This window comes from Etheostoma cragini, chromosome 15 (assembly GCF_013103735.1).
Source record: "Etheostoma cragini isolate CJK2018 chromosome 15, CSU_Ecrag_1.0, whole genome shotgun sequence".
Classification (NCBI taxonomy): Eukaryota; Metazoa; Chordata; class Actinopteri; order Perciformes; family Percidae; genus Etheostoma; species Etheostoma cragini.
Window position 1 is genome coordinate 8,600,984 of NC_048421.1, and position 14,574 is coordinate 8,615,557.

Genomic DNA, 14,574 nt, shown 5'->3' on the forward strand with positions numbered 1-14,574 from the left:
TGATTTTTGGAAAATTGCTGCAATGAAACAAAGAGTGAAAAATTTAAAGGGGTCTGAATACTTTCCGTACCCACTGTAGGTAACTTATAGTTGCTTTTGACAATGACACAGCAAAAAATGTCTAAGTGCAGAGAAAACCTGTTGCAAAATGCAAAACATGTTTACTCAACAAAAAGCTGATTTGCTTCATTTCACTCATCTGAAAAAATGTCTTGTATCAGATGGAAAAGGTGCTTCACATTTATCATGGATTTGGATGGCAGTATCAATCACCTCGAAACACTGCTTTTTCACAAATTTTCATGTTTTGTCTATTTTGAGACGAGACAGAAGACACAATAAAAGCAGAGAAAAAAAGTAAAAAAATAGACAGGAAGGAAAAAACAACTTCCTTTTTAAAGAGAGGAGTGACTTTGTGTTGGTGAACTTGCAGTGCACACCCAGATGAAAAGGAACGGCCTTGACTTTGAAATCCTCCAGTCAAAATTAACATTCTATTTAAGCCACTGTTCGGGAAAGGCAGAAAAAAGAGGAGAGAGAGTAAAAAGAGAGAGGGAGAGGAACGGAGAGAGGGTGAAAGAGAAAGAGAGAGACAGAGGCAGTGGTGGGGAGCAGTGCTGCTGCTAGCTTTGGGCTAGACAGATAATTGTTTACCGTGTTCAAACTCTGGAGGACTAGCCCTGTTGGAATCCACACACTGTGTGGGAGTATGGGAGTTAGAGTGATGTGGGTGGACGAGAGAGAGAGAGAGAGAGAGAGAAAGAGAGAGAGACAGAGAGAGAGAGAGAGAGAGAGAGAGAGAGAGAGAGAGAGAGAGAGAGAGAGAAGGCTTATTTTGTCAGCAGGAAAGCCACATGAAAGCAACAAATGACACATTATTATCGGAACATAATTTCTGGGCGTACAATTATTTTACAATATGGATTCCCTGCATCTGCTGGTCTTTAGCCCCCAGGCGGCTGTCCTGTCTTGTTATTCCTGTGTGTGTGTGTGTGTATATATATATACACACACACACACATATACACCGGAGCACCTTTTTTCTGTCCGATAGCCAGCCGGGACTTTTGTAATTGGTCTGGTGAGTCTTGTCTAATTCCCCAGCCTACTAGCAAGCTCTGATCAGGGCTAAAGGCAGGATTACGTCTCCATGAGCCAATATTTAATGAAAATAAAACACTCGCAAGTGTAAAAACCTGGTGGCGGATGTTGAAATAGTGTAGCCTGGTTCCAGACCTCCTAATTGCTGCTGTTGGTGGTCTATGATCTGGTTAGCAATTCAAATATTGAGTTGAGAACAAAATAGCAAGTGGCGCAAAAATGCTTAGTCTTCACAATTTAACAGCCATTTGCTGCATTTGCATGCGCAAATGAACTGAAATAATAAGTCAATGAATCAATTAGTTAAATTGACGGAACACTGACTATTAATTAAAAACTATTTTTAGACCAGCTCCACAATGTTCAACAGCTATTTTGTTAATTGTTATTTTGTGTTGGGCTGGTGGCGTACAGAGCTTTTTATTCACTAAGGAGAGCAGCAAGAGTGAAAGAAGAAGAACAGTAAATTTGCGGGTGTAAAACCGGAACAAAGCGCTGATAAACAGTAAAATGCTGAGGAAAGCTGTACAGTCGGGTGATAACTCTGTGGGTTCATACCTACATTTGAATAAATATTGCAACATATCCTATTTGGTTAATACATATGTTACACTAATGAGGCACATTTGCATATGGAGTGAACTTCAACCTCTCTCTTTCAGAACATGGTATTTTTCATGTACCGTGCCTCCCATGGCAAACTCCCTCCACCACCTACCTACTCACACGGTGGGACGGTCAGGGATAAAGTAATGATCTCCCACCAGTACCATAGCTACCACCCACTGTAGCTGGATCATTAAGTGAGGGAAGGGAGCACAGCCCTCTTCAGTTCACAGGTCGCCCAGGAGGACCACTCACAGCCAGATGCTTAACATACAGGATTGGATTGGATAGACGCTAATTAGGAGAGTCTGTGTAAATGTGTGTGCGTAAATCAGAAAGGCAGAGAAAGAGAGACAAACGGAAAGACTTAACGTGCAAGAGAGGGATATACGTGTATGTGTGTGTGTGTGTGTGTGTGTGTGCGTGCACGTAAACATATAGCCTTCTATGCTGCGTCTCCAGTCCCCTCAGGATAATGCATGGTGTGGTATGTTTTTAATTGGGTTATTAGCCATGCAGTTGAGCTCAAGAGCAATGCCCCCGGTCAGACACTGAGGGGTTAACAACTGGGGTTAGCCTTTGAGGTTCAAAGGCCTCTTGTTTACATTTGACAGAGATGCCCCAAGGGGTAGGCAACAACACCCACCACCCATCCCACCTTTACCTTTTAAAACAAAGCTGTCCGAGTCCATGACAAATACCCTGGATTATTCAAGCATATTAATATGTTTGCACAAAAACCCACACCTTCAGCATAACCCTCTGTTTAACTACACAGTTCAACAAAGGTGTTGAATTCTGCGCACCAAGACTTTTCTTTATTGTGAGAGAGAGAGAGAGAGAGAGAGTGATGTTTGATGATCCTGTGCCAGCTTTGTGTCCCCAAAACAGAGGATTAATCATTTGTTGCTTTGTCTGCGGTGGCGTACCACAACGCCAAAGCAGGCAAACATGGCTGAACTTTCGCACAGCATCCGACTTCTTTTGAAGTTGAGCATTGTGTAACCTAATAAGCTACCGTTTTCTCACAACATCTGCTTGTCAACCCCACTTTCAACTCTGTGCCTTTGCCAGCATACCCTAAATGGGGGGATTTAAAGAGGAGAAGAAAGAAAAGAAGAAAAAAAATCAAGAAAAAAAAAACATCTCCCCCCTCTCCCCTTTGAATCTCCTCTTGGTGTAACAAGCTGCAATTACAGCCAAATGATTGTGATATTTTACCCTGCTACATAATCAAGAAGAAAACTCTTTTCTTTTGTAATGTAAACACTACTTAGGGTGTTTTTGATCTTTTAAACTGGTGAGGTAAAAGCTGCCTGAACTTTCGGAGACATTTTGCAGAATGACAATGAATGAGTGCGTCTTGGGAAGTTATATTTCTGGTTGGAGAGAACAATTACCTTAGTTTTAAATGGGGCTCACTCAGTCTGAGGAGACAAGCAGTAATGTTGAACATATGAGCCTCGATTGGAAGTGTGGACAGACGATGCCATGACATAAGGAATAGAAACAGTTACAAACATTTGTATTATCAAAACATCCAACAAATAACATGTCCTCGCACAATTCTGTCTGAGTTGCGAAGGAATGCTTTTACCTCTAACACCTCTGGATGAAGATTTGAAATACAGAACAGCAATAAACAAAAGAGAAAAGCCAGACAGCAGATCTGTAATATATTCAATATGTAATACAAACGTTGATGTTTTAGATGTAGATTTATTTGCTGAATTTGCGAACCTCATGCCAGATATGTGATGTGTGTGTCTGGGCAAATCTCCTGAAGGGTAAAGGACAGGGTGACAATTTCTTTTTTTTGTGTGTGTGTGTGTGTGTGTGTGTGTGTGTGTGTGTGTGTGTGTGTGTGTGTGTGTGTGTGCGCGTATGTGTGTGTGTGCGTGTGCATGTTTATATGTGCCTCCTCATCTCTTCCATCAGTTTGTCTAATCTTTCAAGCAGTTCAGTGGAAAAGGAGAAGCATGAAATGAAAGAGGAAGAAGAGGAAAAGCAAAAACTGAATACCTGGGCAGACTTGGCGAGCTTCTGATTGTACTCCTTCTCAATCTGCTTCAACCTGCTGCTGGTCTGCAATAAGAAAGAAGAGGGGAGTGTGAGAAAGATATGCAGACAGACCGATAGAGAGACACAAAGAGAGAGTTTTTAAATAGAATCTTCTGTTACGAAGTGTATACATCCAACTTCCTAGAAACGCACACACGCACGTTGATCTCTGTCTCTTGGCAGTGTGCCCCTGTGGTGCAGGCCTGTGGCCCCTTGGCACAGTGCCAGTCCCAGCGCTCATGTGTGCCAGCAGGTAGTGACGGCCAGGGCGCACAGTGCCCACCACCACGGGCACCACTCCCCTTTGATCACCTGCCAACAAATCATCACTTAACAAAAAGAGGGGGAATTAAAACGTTGCTGCCAATTAGCTATAGGGTGAAAAAAAAAGATGATCGGGAGAAGCTGAGAGACACAAATCGGGGGAGACAGAATAGGAGTGAATGCAGATTGTTGGAGTTTATTGAGCCAGCTGGAAGTAAAGACTGTGAGTGTCTAATACAAGATCCGACTCCATTCAGCTAGCTGTGTTGTGGTGCCGGAGTTTCAATAAGGGGCTAAACAGTGGAGTGAGATAATTAGGTGAGAAAAGTTGGAATTCGAAAGGGATGTTGAAAGCTGCCTGTAAGAATAGTGACAAGGTCTATACATCTACTGCCGAGAGAATACTTGAACAATCGGTGGATATAGGTCATTATTTGACAGGCAGGCACGTCTTTTAAGGGGATTCTGATCAACTTAAAACTCCCTGCCCCATCATCCCCAGTGAGCATAATGCCGTTGATGAACCAAAGCCAGCAATAGAGAAACCCTGATTCTCTCACACTTACACACACACACACACACACACACACACACACACACACACACACACACACACACACACACACACTTGAATCTCTTGACTTGTCTGACAGCCACTGACAGACGGACAACTCACTAACAAACACTGTTTCATTGAACGCACCCCTCGCAGCCATCAACACCTGAGCTGCGTTTGGACTCTGCACCCCTTCCAAACACTTCCTGACAAACACCGCCACCCCTGCTCTGAGCGGACACACCTGTCACCACGGAAACATAGAGCCATCACCAAGGATACTGGCCTGTCTTCCTGTGTCAGGGATCTGAGTGGCAGACCGCTCGTCCCTAGGGGCCCTACAGCAGCTGATGAGAGAGGGGGAGACAATGAAGGGTGTAGAAAATGCAAGAAAAATAACTGCATGTGGGAAAGGGGGCGCAAATGGAGTCCTTCGTTTGTTGTCTCCCCTTAATGGTGCCTTACTGCTCCATCTTGACTACAGCTTTGATGACACTGTGGTAGTTACTGTAGTATTAGATTTAGTTTTACCATAACTCTCAAGCAGCCTACATTTCCAAGAAAAACATCATCACAAAGAACAAAAATCATGGTTGTTTTGAAAATAACAGGAAAGGATGAGACTTAAATTTGTCTCAGTAGTGAAAAATGTTTACATCAAAGTTATATGTCAGGATCAACTTTGTAATTGACTGTGATGTAATCACACAGTGAGGTGTGTGTGACTCTGTACTGTATATGACACCTGAGTGTATTCATGGAAACATGTGGCCATATTGACGTGAAAAAAGGCTCAGATGTTTCGTAAAAACATAAAGAGATTGCTACTAGCCTATTCTTTTTTTCCTACAGTCTCTCAGGGGAATTCAGCAGGAAGCGTTGTCCAACATCATACATCATACAGCTCAACCATCTAAACATACATAGAAAGTGTCTGTAAATAGATGATCTGGATAGTACAGTAGGACTGTGACAATTGCAAAGGAAAAATTAGAGCTAAATTAAAAGCCCAGCCATGTGTATGTGTGTGTGTCTGCCCGTGTGTGTGTAAGCACTTTCAAAAGAGAGTACCTGTGCCCTGCCAAAGGCATTTTTGTGCTGAAGGCACTTTGAGGCTGTATCAGGCTCTTCAATCGCCTCTTAATCCTAGCTGTGTGAAGTGCGGCTGCTTTGAAGTGTGTGTGTGCGTGTGTGCATGTGTACGGGTACTTGTGTGTGTGCGTGTGTGTTAAAGAGACTAGAAGTGGATCTGAAGGCAAGGCATGCACCGCTTACCAGAACTTAATTAATAATCTGCAGTGGGAACCAGGCCAAACACGCACACATACATACACACATACTAACACGTCCACACTTAAAAAGGACTGATGGGAGTGTAGGAAAACGGGTGACAACTTTCTCTTTCTATCTCTCTCTCTCTCACACACACACACACACACACACACACACACACACAAACACACTCAAACACAATGGACAAACAGTACACATGATGACCAAACACACATCCAGGGATTGATCTTTTGGAAGTGACATTTGCTCAAGGTTTGCAGTCCCATTGTTTGGAATCGAAGCTAAATTGTTGCTAAAGGAGGAGGAAACCACAGTAAAGATTTCTCAATAGAGTAATCCTGCCAACACATGATAGAGTCTGTGTGTGTGTGTGTGTGTGTGTGTGTGTGTGTGTGTTCAAGTTTTCAGTATTTTCAGAATCGGTTCAGTGCGGTCTACAGTTCTAAGCAGAATATTGCCTCCAAATGGCATCTTTTGTCAATGTGTTTCCAATCATCTCACATTGCTTAAGAGAGAGCAATTATGGTTTTCAGCATCGTTCTAAAGCTGAACGATGACAGAAGATATAAAACTGATGGGTGATGTGACACCACAGATAAAAGGACAACAGATTGACAGGTGATTGGGTAAAAGGGCAGAGATGTTTTTAAAGTGACGATGAGTCAGAAAATATGCTCTTTCTTTATGCCTGTATGCTAGTTTCACCCTGCACACATCATGATGTAACATTACACACCAGGGAACTGATTTGTGGCTGTCATTTCTCAACAAAAAAACATTATTCAAGGAGATGCTCTCCCTTTTAATGGCAGAAGTATTTGTAAGCATTCAAAACAATCCTCTGTTCACTATGTCTCTCATAACAATTTAAGTTCAATCTGCCAGCGAGGGGGAGCCTGGAAATGTTATTTGCTCGTTTGTCTGTAATCATTGGTGTCTGGCTGTGCATATGTGTGTGAAAGTTGTTGCTGAGACATGAGACTTTATTTCCATTTACCAGTTTACCATCACTGCCTGTCAGTAGTGATTCTCTTAATCCCTGCTGCTCACTTTCAGAGCTGCATCACACGCAGTACAGAAATAATGCATCACAGGCTCACACAGGCAGGCTACCACAGATGAACATACATTCAACACACAGACACACCACATACTCAATGTTCAGTGATTACACACTCAACCAGCCAGTACTTGGTATCTGGAAACCAATTAAATCCATTACCATCAGTGTGATCTCACACACATCTTAAGGTCAGGAAAATAAGTTAGTTAGAGGCTGTGAATGCTTCATGGCTGGTGTTTCTTGTAGAATCACAGAATTCTTCAACATTTAGCAGGTGGACTGACTTTAAAACCACAGAAAAAGTATGTCATTCATGCTTTCTGTGTTTAGACTTGTGTAACCTATTCATAGGCAAAGGTAATGATGACTGTTAAGGAGTAAGCAACAATTTTGCGAGAGAGATGTTACATTTATTTCTAATTGGTCATTGGTCCAACTTTGTTGGAACTGTGTCTAAATGATGTCTTTCTGCCAAGGTAGACCTCCCTACTATTTGTGCCTCCATCCCTACTTTGATCAATAAGTCTGTCTGGTGTTCAGATGTAGGATGTTGCAGAGTTGAATTAGGAACTTAACACTCCCCCCCCACACACACACAAAAAGAGAGCCCAATATCATGGTGTCCCACTTAAAACTCCACTTCAAACCAAAGTGTAATCTATAGCGTGCAACAAGATGGGAGCTGCCTGACGCCATGTTTTAATACGATTGAGAAAGTGTGTCGCTTCCCTCCCTCCTCTTGGATGACTTCAAAAAGTGAGCAAGGGAGCTGTGTGATGTTTTTTTGGGATGGCAAAGCCTTTACTTTGACTCTTTCATCTGGTGGGTGACTCACTCGCTCTTGCTTCGCCGTCGGGCCCGATGGTGCACTGAGGAAACGAGGAGCTCAGATCGGTCCGGGCATGCGTACACGCACACAAACACACAACACATGTTCCTACACCAACGCTTTAATGTGTTGGTGAAGCAGCTGTGATGTAAACATATACCAACAGCAGACATAGATCCAACAATCTATATGCCCTACACTAAACATCCAGAACTTTATCCCTTTCTCCCCTTACATGAGTTATTTGGCTTTGCCTCCCCCATCTCTTTGTCTCCCATTTAGTCTTTAGTTAGTTTGAGGTGAATGTATGCCCTCTTTGATCATCCCTCAGCCGATGTTTTCACCTCCTTGTCTAATCCATGACCGACTAAATAATCCGATTTGGTGTATCTCCAAATGGCAGAGAACCAACTTAATAAGTCAGCAGTGACAGTGGGCAAGAGAGAAGAACAAAACGTCACTATAACAACAACAATGACAACAACCTTGTACTACCATCTTCTGGCTGAGAGAGAGAACAGTACACTTGCAGAGGCTGAAAGCACAAAGGATCAAAGCTATTGTAAATGGACTGATATGATGTTTTATGAAAATGTTAGTGGCCGTACTAGAAATATTGTCACATCTCCTTGGTTTAACTTCCTGCATTCTGAGTTTAAACTTAAGACTTCTCTGTAGTTTTATGAGGACCTTCAGATTTCAATCTAATTTGTTCAGGTTTGTTCACACTGTACCATCCTTACTTGTGGACATCCTCCCTGCGTCAATGAAAACGAAAAAAAAATAAAAAAACAGGTAGAGATGAACAACGACAAAGGCATTAATAGTGTTACACTATTAAGAACATAGATCCACACAAAATGATGAGAAAAAAGAAGTATAGAGCAACCAAGACTAGCTCCTTGTTCAGTGACAATTGGGAAAATCAGCTGTGTGCACGTTTTTTTAATAAAACATCTTGGGTGGTCTGATAACAGATGCACAGCTCTAAATATGGATACGAATGCAACAAGAACACATTGAAGACACATTATCCAATCAGTTAAACCACATGTAATGATGGTCAGGGGCATATGTGTCCACACATGGAAAACTGTGTGAAAGCAGATGCTTCTCTGGCCACATAAAAAGATTGCCTAGTCAGCTTTGTGCATAGCACAACAAACACAAGTTATATACAGTTGATTTTCCTTTGCCAAACAACTCAGTGTTTGAAGTCTGTGCCAGAGCTGAGGTACCAAGCTGCCTGAGCTGAGGTACCAAACTGCCACTGCAATCCTTTCTACAGCTGTACAACCGATCACAAACAAGTTTTCATACAGTATCTTAGCTTTCTGATACTCAACCTGTGTTCATGTGTGTGTGTGCATCCGTGCGTGCGTACCAGAGAAAGAGTGAGGACTGTCAAGCCTTTTATGTCAAGGGAGTCACATGGGACATGGCCAGAGGGACACTGGTGCAGTAACACAGGGAGCAGGGATTGGCTAATATATGTCCAAAAGCTGCTTTTTCATTAGCTGATTTTCCTCCAGGTGGTTTTGTCACACTTGGTTAATGTGTAATGAAATGTCTTGACCCTTTGATCTGAAGTGAAAGTAGGCGTGTTTGCATGAATGCCTGCATGAATGCAGGCATGCACACACACACACACACACACACACACACACACACACACACACACACATTTTCTATTACTTTCCATAGGATTCATCACAACGTATGTCCTCACTGAGTGTATTTTGTGAATACACACTTTTTACGCACATGTAGACAGCTTGTATGTATGCATCTATGGTGACATACCAATTTATATAGTGTTTTTCTAATCGTAACCACTCCTCAAAGCGCTTTAAAGTATTTCAAGCACCATTCACACACATTCATACACTGTGGCTAAGGCTGCCACACAAGGTGCCACCTGCTCATCAGAGAGCAATTTAGGGTTCAGTGTCGTGCTCAAGGAGACTTTGACATGGGACTGCAGCAGGGATCTAACAACCAACCTTCCGATTGGTAGGCAACCACTTTACCACCTGAGCCAGTGAGTACAGTGTACCCTCTCTCTTACACTCACACACCTGATTCCACACAAACCTATCAGTCAAAATGTGTCTAATCTCTAGCAGTTAAAAAAGCCATGCTTCCAAGACAAAGAGAAAATATTAATTCAAGATTCCAGACGTTATTAATTTCCTATAAACTCGACGCCTCCTGATCTTTTGTCTCAGAGTACCTCAGATCTCTAGTATTGACAAGGAGTGAAGATGATACAACTGTGTAAGGTGAAGAGGTCAGACACAAAGATCTTCTCAACACTAACCAAACTTCAAGCTCATAAAATTACTGCATATCAAGCTCTAATTGGAAATGTGACCTGTGTTATTTTATATGCAAGGGATCATACAGAAGGGTGTGTCCATATGTATGTGTGGTAAGAAACCATATTCTTACACTTCCTTAAAGCCCAGCCCTGGTTTCTGGTAACTCTTTATAGAAAGCCCTAATGTTCTGTGCTTTGCCACAACTTGAAAGCAGGGGGGAGGATGTGGGGAAAGACAGAGAGAGAGAGAGAGATGGACGATGGAGGAGAAAAAGAAAGTTAGATAAGGAGGTGGTGTGTGTGAGAGGCAGGATTCGTGCTAACTGTAGCCCAGAGATGAGGCATCTTTATCAGGCGGAGACAGCTTCACAGGCCCCTCAGTGGAGAGCAGAGATTGGGAGGTCTGGGGTTGTGTGCTTTCAGTCTCGCACGCACGCACGCACGCACACCCCGCCACCACCCCCCCACACACACAAACAAACAAACACACACACACACACACACATACACACACACACACACACAGATACAAACTTCAATAGCAAATAGATTAAAACCCCCCACACCTTCTACTCAGCCTACCTGCATCACTTTTTCTTCTCTCCTCGTTTCTTTTTGGTGCAGCTCAAATGTATGGAACTATCTGAACGTCTGATCCTATCTCCTCTGATATTCCGTTTCTCATTATTTCATTCCAACAGCTCTGACTGTCTACTCCCAAAACATCCCCCCCCATCTCCCTCTGTTTCTCCCTTAAACGAATGTGTCTTTGATGAGAATCCATTCATGGATTTAATGGACTTCTCTGGCCCTTTTTCCCAGGATCTAGGAGATGTGTTAAAAAAAGAAAGCGAAAAGCTGGTTTGCCCAAGCTTGGCTTCCAAGAGGATGGTGGACTGCAGAGGACAGCATTTCTGTCTGCATCAAAAGAAAGAGAAATTTTCAGCTTACAAAACAGGGCGAATGAGTCAATATGGATCTGAGAGCTGGCTGACTTCAATCCTGCGTATGAAAAAAAGAGGGTGCAACAAAGTAGTGAAACTTTTCCCTGCCCACTCCGAAGTCAAACTTGGAGACAGATTAGAAAGTAGAAAAAAAAGGGGAAAAGTAAGATGTTCAACCTTTGGTGAGTTTTTTATTTTTATTTTTTTAGAAGCATGCACTTTCAGCTGACTAAAAAGGAGGAGAAATCATTAATCTCTTTCATAAAAAGTGAAACTAGCACATAGCTTATAGTGTTATCAGTCTTAGTTCAACATTCAGCATCACTTCTTTGAATCCACACCAGATTCCCTAAAAAACGTGGGTCATTTTTCCCAGTATACAAAAAGTGGGAAGAGAGAGAGAGAGAGAGAGAGAGAGAGAGAGAGAGAGAGACAGAGAGATAAATTAAAGTGAGCCAAAAGATAAAATAGGTTGTAGCTGCAAAACAGTCATCACATATCCAAAAAGAAAAAAAGGGACCGATAGGAAATAGCCTGATTTCTTCAAATGAGGATTACACTGTAATAAGCACACTCTTTTCCTCGGATCTCTCTCCCTTCAGTACCCTTGGTTCTGTGTGCCATTTGGAGCCAAAATGGCTGGCTGGGTGCTTTGGAGGTCCCTGCATTCCCGGGCTAATGCTGTGCAGCTGGCGTGGGATGGTGCCTAATGAAAAATGCTCTCTTTGATGGGACCTGCCCAGGGATTAGGTTCTGATCAACACTACCTTAGGTCAGCTTCCTGCTAGACCAGCACAAGATTATGGGTGATTTCCCAGCCGTGGGTCCAGTTTCTTTAGTGGCAAGAGAAGATAATATGAGACCGAAAGCAAGGAAGAAAGAGAGAGGGAACCTCAGAAGTTCTAATTGAAGTATTTCCTGGCTCACTAAGATAGCAAAAAGCAACGCTGGATAATAGCTCTACTGAAATGCTCTGGTTTCCACTCTGTGACTGACCCTTACTACTCAAAACAGTAAATCCCATGATGGTAAGAGGGTCAACCAAAACACTTAATTTTTACAGATACACAAGTACATGTGTAGATGCAGACAGCACTGTTACCTTATTTAGCTTTCATTGATGTAGTATAATGTCATACTAGTAATGAGCTGGCTTTTTTGTGGTGGCTCTGTGAGTCGGTGGGTGCATCTGAGAGGACATTTGGACAGGTTAACCCCAGCTTGGATGTGCAAACTTTTAGATGTTCTTATCTGTACAACTGCACCCACATGACAGCAGCAGTCCTTTGCTACAGTGATGAACCTGAGCAGGCCTTCCTCCCCTGGGGGCCTGCTGGGGCTCAGCAGGTAGAGGAAGTAACGGCTCTTCAATCCCCGGCCCCTTCCTGTCCACATGTCTGACAAGACACTGAACTCGCCTTGCATGGTAGCTTGCTGTAGTTATGAGTTGTGAGAGAATGAAAGGAGGCTTTGGACAAAAGTGCTATACAACTATTCCCAGGCACCCACGCAAAAAATGTATTTTATCTGTGTGAGTCAGATAATGACACACACACACACACACACACACACAAACACACACACACACACACACACACACACACTTCTCACTGTCAAAACTGATGAAAAATGTATAGCTTGACAAAGACATTGTTCACATGTCCTCTAACAAACATCTATGGGGGAAGGACACATTCACAGAAGCAGACATACAGAGAGACAGTGGGAGATACGTAGAAAACATACAAAAAATAGTTTTTCTGAACAAGAATATTACTAAAACATTATAACCAAAACAACTTCTAGTTCTACTAAAAGCAACCACAGGCTGAAAGTCAACCACGACTCTAGCAGCAGCTTCTACTGTATGCATGGGTTAACACATCTCCCTCTGCCCAGCTTTTGCTCCCTATTTCCGTGTTTAGTGGCTCTTTCAGACATGAGTGTTCTCCCCTTTTCTTAGTTTCTGCTAGTGAACAAATAAGGTTTAAACTGAAATTCATCCACACAGGCAATAGAGAGTGATGTAACATGGTTAATGCAGACAGCATCCTATTAGAAACTGGCCATTTACCATCGTTTCCCTCCTACCCTTCACCAACCTTCTGTTGAGCAGCATCCTTCTCCTGCTGGTAGCTTCTCTCAAGGTCACCACGGATACGCTCCATGTCCGAGCGGAGCCGCTCGAGGGATGCCTCTTTGTCCAGGAACGCCCTTTGTGTTTCCTCCTCCCGGAGTAATGCCATCTCAGCCAACTGTTGCTTGTGCCGTGCATGGGCTCCTTGGATTTCCTCACGGAGACTCGACAACTGGGCTTCCAAATCTGAAATAGTCTAGAAAGAGATGGAAACAAAGATGTACAGTGGATTTAGGTAAGTGATGTTAACTAATGTCCCGCAGATACCACGTGGTTCTGAGATGCTTTTAGGTTAAAATTACATTTTCCAGATGATAGAATTGATGGAAAAAGTGAGAGGAAATTGTCTTTATTGGTACACAGAAATGCGTTTCTGTTAGACTTTGATGTGTTGTATGCTTAAGTGAAATGTACTAATTATCTATTTTTGTTCATTGTGTATTCCTCCAGATGTTTAAATGTGTTTATTTAATGTACCAATAAAGAGAACGTTTCAGAACATCCACCCAAATGCCTCTCTGTAGTCATGCATTTCTGGCACTGACAAATGGCTTATCAATGGGTCTGGCTGGATCGTGGGAGGAGATGTTCTATGGCGAATATGTGCGCGACAACGAGAAGCTGTGTCCTGCAGGGTGAAAATATGGAAATAACACATCTGTCAACTCCAAAACATGTAGAAAGTACAATGATGCCACAATGAAGGATTAAAGAGATGCTGAAATGATTCCAATCTTCTTCTTCTCAAGGTTATTATTATTTCATGGATTTCACAAATTTCAGTATGGCAGTTATGTCGTAAACCCTTTAAATCTGAGCATGGGCAACTCAAATCTGCATTCGCCTCACATTGGGCAGTGACAGAGCTCTTTAAAAGTGACGCCAGTGAGTGTCAACATTACAAATACAAGCTATGCGGTTAGGCTTATTAGCATACAATAGTATGCTAATAAGCCTAACCGCATAGCTTCTGAAACACCAAAAATAAAAGTGGTCTGAGACACACAATGAACCTACATCTCAAATGTCTGGGAAATGCCAAAAGGAAAAAGCTTACGGTTTTTCAAAACTGAAAGACTTTTATCATTTTGAAATCTATGCTTACATATTGTATGTACATTTATGATATGACATTTGCCATCCTTGTTACATTTGAATAATACAAGTTTACTGTCCTCAAATAGCCAATTTGTAGTACATAACAGCATATATTAGATTTAAAAGCATATGATCATTTCCTCCAATTTACAACAAACCAAATAATTATTTTGGTGTAGGTGACTCTAAAATCTATTGCAGTTTCAAACTTCCTTACCTATATTGCACGTATTTCCCAGCTATTGCACATCCTCATTACTCTTCTTGTTTTTTTTCCTTACTTTGGTTCACTTTGCTCTGCC

The 14,574-nt window shown here is 42.3% G+C and overlaps 1 protein-coding gene across 5 annotated transcripts in view; it reads right to left on the minus strand.

Moving 5' to 3' along the window:
- cep112 (centrosomal protein 112) overlaps positions 1-14,574 on the minus strand; it is a 98,587-nt gene that overhangs the window by 22,997 nt on the left and 61,016 nt on the right. For all 5 annotated transcript variants that reach the window (XM_034893978.1, XM_034893976.1, XM_034893975.1 and 2 more), the window contains 2 exons: positions 13,140-13,370; positions 3,730-3,792 (listed from right to left, as the gene is read on the minus strand). In XM_034893978.1, the coding sequence (XP_034749869.1) occupies positions 3,730-3,792; positions 13,140-13,370 (294 nt within the window). The remainder of the gene's footprint in view (positions 1-3,729; positions 3,793-13,139; positions 13,371-14,574) is intronic.